The sequence below is a fragment of the Myotis brandtii genome, unplaced genomic scaffold, assembly GCF_000412655.1.
Source record: "Myotis brandtii unplaced genomic scaffold, ASM41265v1 scaffold220, whole genome shotgun sequence".
Lineage (NCBI taxonomy): Eukaryota > Metazoa > Chordata > Mammalia > Chiroptera > Vespertilionidae > Myotis > Myotis brandtii.
In genome coordinates, this window is record NW_005358250.1 from 1,503,790 (window position 1) to 1,517,143 (window position 13,354).

The 13,354-nt window shown below is 40.4% G+C and overlaps 1 protein-coding gene across 2 annotated transcripts in view; it reads right to left on the bottom strand.

Moving 5' to 3' along the window:
• Window positions 1-13,296, bottom strand: part of FOXJ3 (forkhead box J3) — a 137,710-nt gene extending 124,414 nt beyond the window's left edge. Inside the window, exon 1 of one of the 2 annotated variants that reach the window (XM_005866053.2) lies at window positions 13,211-13,296. In XM_005866053.2, the coding sequence (XP_005866115.1) occupies window positions 13,211-13,256 (46 nt within the window). In that variant the 5' untranslated portion in view covers window positions 13,257-13,296. The remainder of the gene's footprint in view (window positions 1-13,210) is intronic. The other variant, XM_005866054.2, reaches the window with a different exon arrangement.
• Between the last annotated feature and the right edge of the window lie 58 nt (window positions 13,297-13,354).

A 13,354-nucleotide genomic window follows, 5' to 3' on the forward strand; every position in this document is an offset into this window, starting at 1 on the left:
ATCATCCCCGGGCCCCCCCCCCCCCCTTTTGCTCTTTCCTCTCACTCTTTTTTTTAAAAAAAGCAAAAAAACACAAAACCCTTCCCTATCTTTATCTTAATCCTCATCCTGCCAATTCCACTCCTCCCATGGCTTTTTCTCTTAGGTCATAACCTCTGCTATGCATTCTACTAGGTATTGGAGATACAAAGATGAGTAAGATATGGCCCTTGAACATTTATATAGTGTGTTTATGGTTTACATGTTTTGTTTTCATACATTATCTCATTTGATTCCGTAACAGCCCTGATAGACAGCATTTTTTAAGATGAACAATTTGAAGTTTAGATTCGTTGACTTGCCCAAGTTTGCACACTTGTGGTTCAGTGGTTGAGCATCAACCTATGAAGCAAAGCAGGAGGTCATGGTTCGATTCCCGGTCATGGTTCGATTCCCAGTCAGGGCACATGCCCGGGTTGCGAGCTCGATCCCCAGTTGGGGGCATGCAGGAGGCAGCCAATGAATGACTCTCATCATTGATGTTTCTAATTCTCATCATTAATGTTTCTATCTCTGTCTCCTTTTCCCTTCCTCTCTGAACTCAATAATAAAAAAAAAAGATTGCAGTTGTCAGTGACGGAACAATTAGGTCATCTTAGTCCATGTCTATTGCTATTTCCACTACTGTATGCTGCTATTTTAACTTAAAGGATCCCCATGTGAATTCCTAGAGAATTAGAGGGACTGGAAAATCCCCTTACTTAGGGAATCAGTAAGTTTTAATGTTTAATCTTTAGGACTTAAAATGACGAGATTTTAAAAAAAACCCCAGTTCTATCACTTGTTTGCTCTGTGATTTAGATGTCATTAAATATTTCTGCCCTTTTTTCTCCCCAGAAATTTAGTCGAGATTAATGTGATGATAAGGGTTGCGATGATAATAATAATAGCTAACATTTTTTGAGGCCTTACTATGGGCCCAAAAATGTTCTAAGTACCTTACATTTATTACTCATATAATCATAACAACTCTAAAAGGTATATTTAAAAATTTATTTTATTTTTTTAAATTAAATCTTTATTGTTGAAAATATTACATGTCTCCTTTTTTCCTCCATTGACCCCTTGTAGCCCGCCCCCCTGGTAGATTTTATTATCAAAATTTTATATAAGAGTGCCGCAACTGGCACGGCTAGGGCTCAGGATCTGAATAAGGGGCCGATGCACAAATGAAAACACTAGACAAGAAATATGAATTACTAAGGGGTGGGGGGGCCAGGTGGAGACCTCTCTCGGAGAGGCACACTGAAACCTGGCCTTACCCGCTTTTTATTCAGTTTTAGATACACATCTTGCTCTCAGTAAAGCACGGCAAACAGGTAGCAGACAGACTGTCTCTAAGGTCAATAAAGATCAGTAAGGTGCAGTAAACATTTATTTTGAGGCTATTAGGTCAGGAAATTGCTTCGAGCCACCGCTATCTCAAAATGAACAATGGTGCTTGGTGTTAGCCCTGCTAATACCCAAGGTCCATTGGCCTTCCCATGTTCCTTGGTGCACTCGCATGATAGTATTGGCAGTGGGTGGCTCCCCGCAGAAGAGGAAATACGCACAGAGTGGTTAAGTAACTTGCTTAAGGGAATAGAGCTAGGACTGGAAAGAGCCAAAGTTTGAACCACTGCAGTTTGTTTTCAGAACTTAATGGCTATTTACTGTTTACTGTGTTGTGAATTAATAGAGGGTGATATTTCAAATTAAGGCATGACTGGAATATGAAGATTGGATTTTGAATATAGTTGGGGAAGCCAACAGCAAAATTAAGTTGACATTGCATCCACATTTCTTTGAAATAGGAACCTAACACTACAGTGTACATGTTGTTTAGGCATTCAGGTACTTTTTTTTGTCGTCCCTCCTAATAGCCTCTCAACTCAGAAATTGCATTATTTTCAGTGTTCTTCACTGCCGGCTGTGTTAGTCACTTAGCTTTTCACATTGCTACTATTCAGAAACCTTGGCTTGAGACAGCTAAAACTCACTTTACCTCTCCTCAGCCTTCCTTTAACTGTGAATTTTTGTTTTTCACTTTGAACAGTCAGCCTTTCAGTCCTAGATGGAGGTACTCTTTAACCTCCTCTTCTCCCAAACTCAGAAAACACCACAGTGATATTTTTTAACAACTGTCAAAAAATTTGACCATCTTAATTGGCATAACTGGGTTTTAGTGTACAAATAGCAAGAACCAAAGCACAGTGTTTTGGTTAAAGAGATGGACTTATACTGAAATTGGAAAAGGCATCTGCTATACAGGGTTTTGGATTTAATAGAATTTGTTATAACCAGATCAGCAAAGCATTACTATGGGCCATCTGTTGGGATATGGAAATAGCTTTGTTATATGTAACCAGATGTTGTATTTATATTTATAACAGTGGCATTGTAGTTATTTTAAGTAACCTTTTGTAGTTAGGTACCTTTGGCTACTATTCTACTTGACATATCAATTGGTAACCTGAGAATGCAATGTCTTTTAAACTGGTTATTTCTTATAGAATTGAGACAAAGCATGAAACAGTACATGAGACTCATAATGTATTGTAACAAAATACAGGATAATTATGAATATAAGATAATTAGGACCATATTCAATAAGAACTCTTACTTTGACACATTAATAGGCCTAGTTTCTGATAATTACTAAACCACTCTGGTTGTTCTAAGAATTTTACCAGAAATCTAAAGTGATTTAATTTGGCATATTCAGACCTAAATTAATTACACTGTTTGACTTATTTCTCATCATCAGCAGGTGAAGCAGTCTATAATGGACTCAAACTTATGTAATGCAAGAAGTGGAACTGTTGTTAGGACAGTCTTAGGGAACTCTTTTCCAAGTTGAATGCTAACAGTTTGGGGATGGGGAAAGCCCCTGAGTGGGAGTTTTTAGACAGAGTCTCAGAAATTCAACATGTTGGATGTCTTAGTCCCTTTGTGCTGCTGAACAAAATACCACAGACTGGATAGCTTATAAATAACAGGAATTTATTGTTCATAGTTTTGGAGACTGGAAAGTCAAAGAAAAGGTGCCAGCATGATATTTTGGGTAGTGCCCTCTTCTTGGTTCATAGCTGGCATTTTCTTGCTGTGCTCTCACATGATAGAAGGGACAAGGGATCCCTCTGGAGCCTCTTTTTGTAAGACACTAATTGTATTCATGAAGGCTCTACCCTGATGACCTAACCCTCATCCAAAGACCTCACTTCCTAATACCGTTATGTTTGGGGGTTAGAATTTTAACACATGAACTTGGGTGGGGGATACAAACATTGAAATCATAGTATTGACTATTTTTTCATTGTCTTCAAATCATATGTAGGGAGGGTCATCGATTCCATTGACGAGTTGACTGATTATTCCAATATGACCCTGTGTCTGAAGGATACTTTACTTAGTAAACTATCTTTTAATTAAGATTTCACCTGGAATATGAAACTGAAAGCTGTGACTAAATTTTACCTAGACAGAGTACTATCCAGTGGTATCAAGGAAATAAGATTGACCTGATTGATTGCTAGGGTATGGTGCTGATGTGACCTTATTAAAGACTAGAGGCCCAGTGCACGGGTAGGGTCCCTAGGCCTGGCCAGCGATCAGGGCCATCTGTGGGGCGACAGGTGGGGCGATCAGGGGTCCCCCACTGGCACCTGCCTTGGCCAGCCTGGCGCTGCCTGCTCACTGGCTCCGCCCCCCGCTGCCACCACTGGTTGCTTCCCTCTGCGGGATGACCGGCGGGGCAATTGGGGGGCCCCGGCTGGCACCCGCCTTGCTGGCCTGGGGCCTGTGGGCTGGGGGCAGCTCCTGCGTTGAGCATCTGCCCCCTGGTGGTCAGTGTGCGTCATAGTGACCAGTCGTTCCGCTGGTTGTTCCGCTGTTTGGTCGATTTGCATATTAGGCTTTTATTATATAGCATTTTGGAAGTTGGAATCAACTTTTTTTCTAAGGTTAAGACCTGGTCTTACTGTGTGTTGAAACAGATTTGTGAGAGGAATTGATGGGAAGACTTCTAGAACTTAATAATAGTTTCAAATTATGTTTGCTTACAGAAAGATGGGATTGGGAAGTGAGTCTACTATGGTAGAAATATGTTATTAAGATCCTAGATTTTGGCTGGTGGTTACATGGGTGCTTATTAAATTATTAAACTTAACTAAAATGTTTCTGTGGCTTGGCTATAGAACTTTGGGAAATTTATTACTGACACAACAGCTAAATATGCTGTAGTCAGGAGCAGATTTACTCTTCTGAACGAAGATAGAGTAGACTGTCATGACAGGAGATAAACAATATATGGCATCAGTTTTTGCTGCTAAGGATGGGTCTGTGTGTCTATGACATGTTTTACCTGTCTACTTTGTGTAAGGAGGTATTAATGGTATTATTGCACCATATATAGTAATCACCATTAGAAATGGCATATTTGCCTATCAGGGGAACCCATTCTGTATAATAAAAGCCTAATATGCAAATCGACCAAACAGCGGAACAACCAGCGGAACGACTGGTCACTATGACGCACACTGACCACCAGGGGGCAGATGCTCAACGCAGGAGCTGCCCCCAGCCCACAGGCCCCAGGCCAGCAAGGCGGGTGCCAGCCGGGGCCCCCCAATTGCCCCGCCGGTCATCCCGCAGAGGGAAGCAACCAGTGGTGGCAGCGGGGGGCGGAGCCAGTGAGCAGGCAGCGCCAGGCTGGCCAAGGCAGGTGCCAGTGGGGGACCCCTGATCGCCCCACCTGTCGCCCCACAGATGGCCCTGATCGCTGGCCAGGCCTAGGGACCCTACCCGTGCACTGGGCCTCTAGTCTTTAATAAGGTCACATCAGCACCATACCCTAGCAATCAATCAGGTCAATCTTATTTCCTTGATACCACTGGATAGTACTCTGTCTAGGTAAAATTTAGTCACAGCTTTCAGTTTCATATTCCAGGTGAAATCTTAATTAAAAGATAGTTTACTAAGTAAAGTATCCTTCAGACACAGGGTCATATTGGAATAATCAGTCAACTCGTCAATGGAATCGATGACCCTCCCTACATATGATTTGAAGACAATGAAAAAATAGTCAATACTATGATTTCAATGTTTGTATCCCCCACCCAAGTTCATGTGTTAAAATTCTAACCCCCAAACATAACGGTATTAGGAAGTGAGGTCTTTGGATGAGGGTTAGGTCATCAGGGTAGAGCCTTCATGAATACAATTAGTGTCTTACAAAAAGAGGCTCCAGAGGGATCCCTTGTCCCTTCTATCATGTGAGAGCACAGCAAGAAAATGCCAGCTATGAACCAAGAAGAGGGCACTACCCAAAATATCATGCTGGCACCTTTTCTTTGACTTTCCAGTCTCCAAAACTATGAACAATAAATTCCTGTTATTTATAAGCTATCCAGTCTGTGGTATTTTGTTCAGCAGCACAAAGGGACTAAGACATCCAACATGTTGAATTTCTGAGACTCTGTCTAAAAACTCCCACTCAGGGGCTTTCCCCATCCCCAAACTGTTAGCATTCAACTTGGAAAAGAGTTCCCTAAGACTGTCCTAACAACAGTTCCACTTCTTGCATTACATAAGTTTGAGTCCATTATAGACTGCTTCACCTGCTGATGATGAGAAATAAGTCAAACAGTGTAATTAATTTAGGTCTGAATATGCCAAATTAAATCACTTTAGATTTCTGGTAAAATTCTTAGAACAACCAGAGTGGTTTAGTAATTATCAGAAACTAGGCCTATTAATGTGTCAAAGTAAGAGTTCTTATTGAATATGGTCCTAATTATCTTATATTCATAATTATCCTGTATTTTGTTACAATACATTATGAGTCTCATGTACTGTTTCATGCTTTGTCTCAATTCTATAAGAAATAACCAGTTTAAAAGACATTGCATTCTCAGGTTACCAATTGATATGTCAAGTAGAATAGTAGCCAAAGGTACCTAACTACAAAAGGTTACTTAAAATAACTACAATGCCACTGTTATAAATATAAATACAACATCTGGTTACATATAACAAAGCTATTTCCATATCCCAACAGATGGCCCATAGTAATGCTTTGCTGATCTGGTTATAACAAATTCTATTAAATCCAAAACCCTGTATAGCAGATGCCTTTTCCAATTTCAGTATAAGTCCATCTCTTTAACCAAAACACTGTGCTTTGGTTCTTGCTATTTGTACACTAAAACCCAGTTATGCCAATTAAGATGGTCAAATTTTTTGACAGTTGTTAAAAAATATCACTGTGGTGTTTTCTGAGTTTGGGAGAAGAGGAGGTTAAAGAGTACCTCCATCTAGGACTGAAAGGCTGACTGTTCAAAGTGAAAAACAAAAATTCACAGTTAAAGGAAGGCTGAGGAGAGGTAAAGTGAGTTTTAGCTGTCTCAAGCCAAGGTTTCTGAATAGTAGCAATGTGAAAAGCTAAGTGACTAACACAGCCGGCAGTGAAGAACACTGAAAATAATGCAATTTCTGAGTTGAGAGGCTATTAGGAGGGACGACAAAAAAAAGTACCTGAATGCCTAAACAACATGTACACTGTAGTGTTAGGTTCCTATTTCAAAGAAATGTGGATGCAATGTCAACTTAATTTTGCTGTTGGCTTCCCCAACTATATTCAAAATCCAATCTTCATATTCCAGTCATGCCTTAATTTGAAATATCACCCTCTATTAATTCACAACACAGTAAACAGTAAATAGCCATTAAGTTCTGAAAACAAACTGCAGTGGTTCAAACTTTGGCTCTTTCCAGTCCTAGCTCTATTCCCTTAAGCAAGTTACTTAACCACTCTGTGCGTATTTCCTCTTCTGCGGGGAGCCACCCACTGCCAATACTATCATGCGAGTGCACCAAGGAACATGGGAAGGCCAATGGACCTTGGGTATTAGCAGGGCTAACACCAAGCACCATTGTTCATTTTGAGATAGCGGTGGCTCGAAGCAATTTCCTGACCTAATAGCCTCAAAATAAATGTTTACTGCACCTTACTGATCTTTATTGACCTTAGAGACAGTCTGTCTGCTACCTGTTTGCCGTGCTTTACTGAGAGCAAGATGTGTATCTAAAACTGAATAAAAAGCGGGTAAGGCCAGGTTTCAGTGTGCCTCTCCGAGAGAGGTCTCCACCTGGCCCCCCCACCCCTTAGTAATTCATATTTCTTGTCTAGTGTTTTCATTTGTGCATCGGCCCCTTATTCAGATCCTGAGCCCTAGCCGTGCCAGTTGCGGCACTCTTATATAAAATTTTGATAATAAAATCTACCAGGGGGGCGGGCTACAAGGGGTCAATGGAGGAAAAAAGGAGACATGTAATATTTTCAACAATAAAGATTTAATTTAAAAAAATAAAATAAATTTTTAAATATACCTTTTAGAGTTGTTATGATTATATGAGTAATAAATGTAAGGTACTTAGAACATTTTTGGGCCCATAGTAAGGCCTCAAAAAATGTTAGCTATTATTATTATCATCGCAACCCTTATCATCACATTAATCTCGACTAAATTTCTGGGGAGAAAAAAGGGCAGAAATATTTAATGACATCTAAATCACAGAGCAAACAAGTGATAGAACTGGGGTTTTTTTTAAAATCTCGTCATTTTAAGTCCTAAAGATTAAACATTAAAACTTACTGATTCCCTAAGTAAGGGGATTTTCCAGTCCCTCTAATTCTCTAGGAATTCACATGGGGATCCTTTAAGTTAAAATAGCAGCATACAGTAGTGGAAATAGCAATAGACATGGACTAAGATGACCTAATTGTTCCGTCACTGACAACTGCAATCTTTTTTTTTTATTATTGAGTTCAGAGAGGAAGGGAAAAGGAGACAGAGATAGAAACATTAATGATGAGAATTAGAAACATCAATGATGAGAGTCATTCATTGGCTGCCTCCTGCATGCCCCCAACTGGGGATCGAGCTCGCAACCCGGGCATGTGCCCTGACTGGGAATCGAACCATGACCGGGAATCGAACCATGACCTCCTGCTTTGCTTCATAGGTTGATGCTCAACCACTGAACCACAAGTGTGCAAACTTGGGCAAGTCAACGAATCTAAACTTCAAATTGTTCATCTTAAAAAATGCTGTCTATCAGGGCTGTTACGGAATCAAATGAGATAATGTATGAAAACAAAACATGTAAACCATAAACACACTATATAAATGTTCAAGGGCCATATCTTACTCATCTTTGTATCTCCAATACCTAGTAGAATGCATAGCAGAGGTTATGACCTAAGAGAAAAAGCCATGGGAGGAGTGGAATTGGCAGGATGAGGATTAAGATAAAGATAGGGAAGGGTTTTGTGTTTTTTTGCTTTTTTTAAAAAAAAGAGTGAGAGGAAAGAGCAAAAGGGGGGGGGGGGGGCCCGGGGAGATGGATGGATGGATAGATAGATGATAGATAGACAGATAGATAGATAGATAGATAGATAAATGAATGAATGAATGAATGAATGAATAGAGTAAAAAACCCAAATGTCCATCAAGGGATGGATGAATGAATAGATAAAAGGTATACCAGCCATACACGACTATTACTTACCAACAAAAATGAGATACTAACATAAACTACAAGATGGATAACCTTTGAAACATTATGCTTTTGGAAAAGAAGCTAGACACAAGACTATATATTGTATGATCCATTTATTTGAAACTAGAAGCCCAGCACGTGATTCAAAATCGCGAGGCACCGCCCACTCCCTCCCCAGCCCTTGAAGCAGCCATGGTCGCTGCTGATCAGAACCTCCCGGAGCACAGGCGCGCGGAGGCCCCTGCCACCCCACCCCCGACGCTGCGCGCACAGCCTCCTCCTGTCCAGTCAACCTGTTACGGAGTCACGGTTAATTGGCATATTTCTCTATTTTATATATATGGATGTCCGAATAGGCAAAACTATGGAGATGGTAAGTACATTAGTGGTTGCCTAGGATGGGGGGGGGGGGGGGGAGTGACTGCTAACAGGTACAAATGTTCTTTTTTGGAATAATTAAATATCTAAAGATTTGGTGATGGCTGCACAACTCAGTAAATACGTACACTAAAAACCATTGAATTGTATACTTTAAATGGATCAATTGTGTAGTATGTGAAATATATCTCAATAATACTTCTAAAAATTTATGTTTGAGAGAACCGTGAAAGTATAAAAATCACTGACTTTAGAACACAAGTTTTTTTCTTTTTTTAATATATTTTTATTGATTTCAGAGAGGGAGAGAGAAACATCAATGAGAGAATCACTGATCGGCTGCCTCCTGCACGCCCCCTACTGGGGACTAAGCCCGCCACATGTACCCTTGACTAGAATCAAACCCAGGACCCTTCAGTTCGCAGGCCGATGCTCTATCCACTGAGACAAACTAGCTAGGGCCACAAGTTTTCCTTTTTAACTGAATAAAAAGGTGAGTTTTCTGATATTTGATTAGCTCTGACATGTGGACAAGAATGAAGACTGGAGGAAGCAGTAGGAGAAAATGCTACAAATTACACCAGACCATAATGTCGCTACAAATCCTCTTATGGAAAACAAATCTGGCATCTGTTCTTATCCTTCCTTTCAAAATTCTCTCTAAGGTTACAAATTACCTCCTGGTCCTAGTCTTACTAGTAGTTCAGTAATCTTTTCATCGTGATCATTGTTTCTGAACTTGGAGTACACTTGATACTGTCAACCACACTACCGTCCCTATCCTTGGCTTCTGTAGCAGATGTACCTCTTGGTTCTTCTCAGAATGCTTTACCTATTAGCCTATAATGTCTCCCAAAGTTCCAAATCTCAAAGCTCTTTCACCATCATACTACTGACCTCCCAACCCTCATCTACTCGCATATTTTTTACTAGTATCCTTAGCCCTGGTCAGTACACAATCTACACTGCATCTCTATAGGAATGTAATACAGACACTTCTACTCTAGTCAGCTCTTGATTATCTTCACTAAGCCTGGAAAGCTGTGGTGTGGCTCAACCAAAATAACTAATTCCTATGCTATTTCTATATGACTTTGCAATGTGATATACATTTTTTTATTCTGAACAGATGTTCTCCTAATTGTTTTGCTTAGATTAATACTAAACTAAGTGTGCATTTCCAGAGCCAAACCAGCAAGGAGAGAAGGCTATCAGGAGTGGCAGGAGACTAGAGTGCTATTGAAAAATTGACTGAACACAATCTAGTGTTGCCCATAACCAACTTTAGCTCATTTTCCTGAACAGTGATACTTTCCTATTTTCTTCACTATTATCAGCCATCCTCCCAGCACTCTGGGCTCTCCTTTAATGTTTTATTTGCTCTCTTACCTTTGTCCACATTCAGTCATCAATGAGTTCAAATTAATTTTTACCCACACAAATGTCTTCTTATATATTCTATACTTTCTTAGGACAGTTTAATTTATAATTAAATGTATAAGCTCAACAGTATAATTTATAATTAAATGCGTAAGTTCAAAAGCCAGACTGCCTGGGTTCAAATCCTAGTTGGCTCTGCTGCTTCCTCTGTTGGAGTTTGGGCAAGTCACTTAATCTCTCTGTAACCCAGTTTCTCCATAGGAATAAGAAGACCTTATTATGATGATTTAATGAGGTAAATACATGTAAAGAACTTAGAACAATGCCCAGCATACAGTAAGTACTCAATAAATGCTAACTATTATTTTATACCCATAATCACTATCTTACATCAGATCCTTGTCATCTCATTCCTAAAATTCTCCAAGAGCATTCTAGGCAGTCTCCCCCCAGAACACTAGCTAAGACAAAAACCTCCCTCAGAAACAATATGCAGTAACTCCCATTTGACCCAGTGATCCCACTTCTGGGAATACATCCCAAGAAACTAGAAACACCAATCAGAAAGGATATATGCACCCCTATGTTCATAGCAGCACAATTCACCATAGCTAAGATTTGGAAACAGCCTAAGTGCCCATCAGCAGATGAGTGGATTAAAAAACTGTGGTACATCTACACAATGGAATACTATGCTGTGGTAAAAAAGAAAAAATTCTTACCATTTGCGACAGCATGGATGGAACTGGAGAGCATTATGCTAATTGAAATAAGCCAGTCAGAGAAAGATAAATATTACATGATCTCACTCATTTGTGGAATATAATAAACAACATAAACTGATGAACAAGAACAGATCCAGTTAATCAGACCATCAAACCTCAGAGGGAAGGTAGGGGAGGGTGGGGGTAAGGGGGAGAGATCAACCAAAGGACTTATATGCAAGCATATAGGCCTAACCAATGGACACAGACAACAGGGAGGTGAGGCATGGCAGGGGGGAATGGAGGGTAATGTGGGGATAAGGACACATATGTAATAACTTAATAAAGAAAATTTAAAAATTAAAAAAGAAAAAAAAAGAAACAATATGCATCATCTTACTCCCATTCTTTAGAACCCACTGCAATACCCCATCAAACCAAACCCTGTATCAGTGACACATTCTTCATCAATACCAATCCTAAACTCATTTATTATTATTCACCAATACACATTCTCCATTCCAAACTGCTTAATATCTCTGTATGTTGCCACTTCTCTGTCTGCAAATACCAGTCACTCTCCTAGAATACATCTCTTCCCCTTTGAAATTTCTGTTTTTCAACTATCACTTATACCTTTGACTTTGGTTGCACTATTATTCCAAAAGTTTGTTACTTGGTAATTACGAATAATGGACCTTATTAGTGTTGTTTCCCCAACAGAAGTTGAAGTGTTTGAAGAGACTACATATTTTATCTCTTGTGTCTCCTTCATACAGGCTACTTCACACACAGTACAGGATTTCGCAGGACACAAATGCTGACTGACTTACTAAAACAATATGCCTCAGAATGTATCACAACATTCTCTATTTTCCACTGTCCCGCCCATATTTAGCATGATGAAAGCAGATGGAATCTGTATTTAAATATTTTTTTTAAAAGGAGAATATACCAGATAAAAGGAAAAGAATATATACTCAAAGATAATGCACAATGCAAAAAAACAAACCAAGAAAAGGTGAGAAGGCTGGCCATTTTGGAATCTAAAAAATGACTTCAAAATATTAAGACTTTTTATTTTATCTGAACTAATGAACCAAAGAGCCAAAATAAACATGTCCTGACCCCATCCAAAAAATACTTTAAAAAGGCATGACAAAGTCCTAGTATCTTCAGCAGTATAAAACCAAGAAGAAAATTCACTTCAACTCCGAGACACAAAATAAAACACTAAGTCTCAGGTTTATCTAAAAAACAACAACAACAAAAAAAAACTTAAAAATGCAACCACATCTCTATATGCCACCAAACGTAAAAATGGAGAGGAGTTACAACTTTTCTATAAATATCTGCTAAGGCCTGGGTGGAATAAAAAGCTCATTTCACTGCGACTGTGGCCCGTTCCCTATTAAGAGGGCAATCTGTGGTCACAAAAGCGGTAAATACAGAAAGATGGAAACCTTAACCTGGAAGAGACAGGAAGGAAAGAAGCTACTCAAAACACGTTTCAAAACCAGTTTCCAAAAACACAGCGCCCTGACACTCAAGAGACAGGGGGAAGTCAAATGAGAGAGTCCCCAATAGACCAGCGACTCAGTGAAACTATCTGGCGCTCCTTGCAAGTCAAGAACGACGCATACAGCTTCCGTGACTGACACACACGCTTGTCTCAATGGGAAACACAGAAGGGAAAAAAAAAAATTAAATAAATGTCCGGAAAAGACAAAACTGATGACCACTCACTCCACGGCCAGCCCAGCACAGCTCATTCAGGAATCCAACTAGGAACAAGAGACGCAGATTGCACAACACAGAAAGGAGAATCCTTCGCCAACCATACACACAAGTAGAGAAAACTATACGCCCCGATGCACTCACAGCTCGAGCGTGTTCTCCCTTTAGGACTAAGCAGGGGAGGAAAAGCAGGAGCAAGCAGAGAGAAAGAAGGAAAGATGTCAATGAAACTGAGCCCCGCTGGCCCCTGCCGGCCTCGATTTCCAGCACAACTCCCGCCTCCTCCACCTCACGAGCTAGGCCTCAGCAAAGAACACTGACCCTAACACCTTCCACGCCGCCAGGAGGAAATCACAGAGGAAAAACCACCCGGTTAACCTCCCTCCTCACCAGCTGCAAAAATGGAGGGGGGGTGGGGGGGAACACCCTACCACGTGGGCAGGATGCAACACACACAGGACAGCAACACGTCCGCATGGAACTGCTGCCTCCGTCCTAAGGCCGGCAAAGGACGCGGCGACAGGATGGGTGGGAGCGCGGGCCCCTCGCGCGGGCCTCCTCACCCCAAAGGGCAG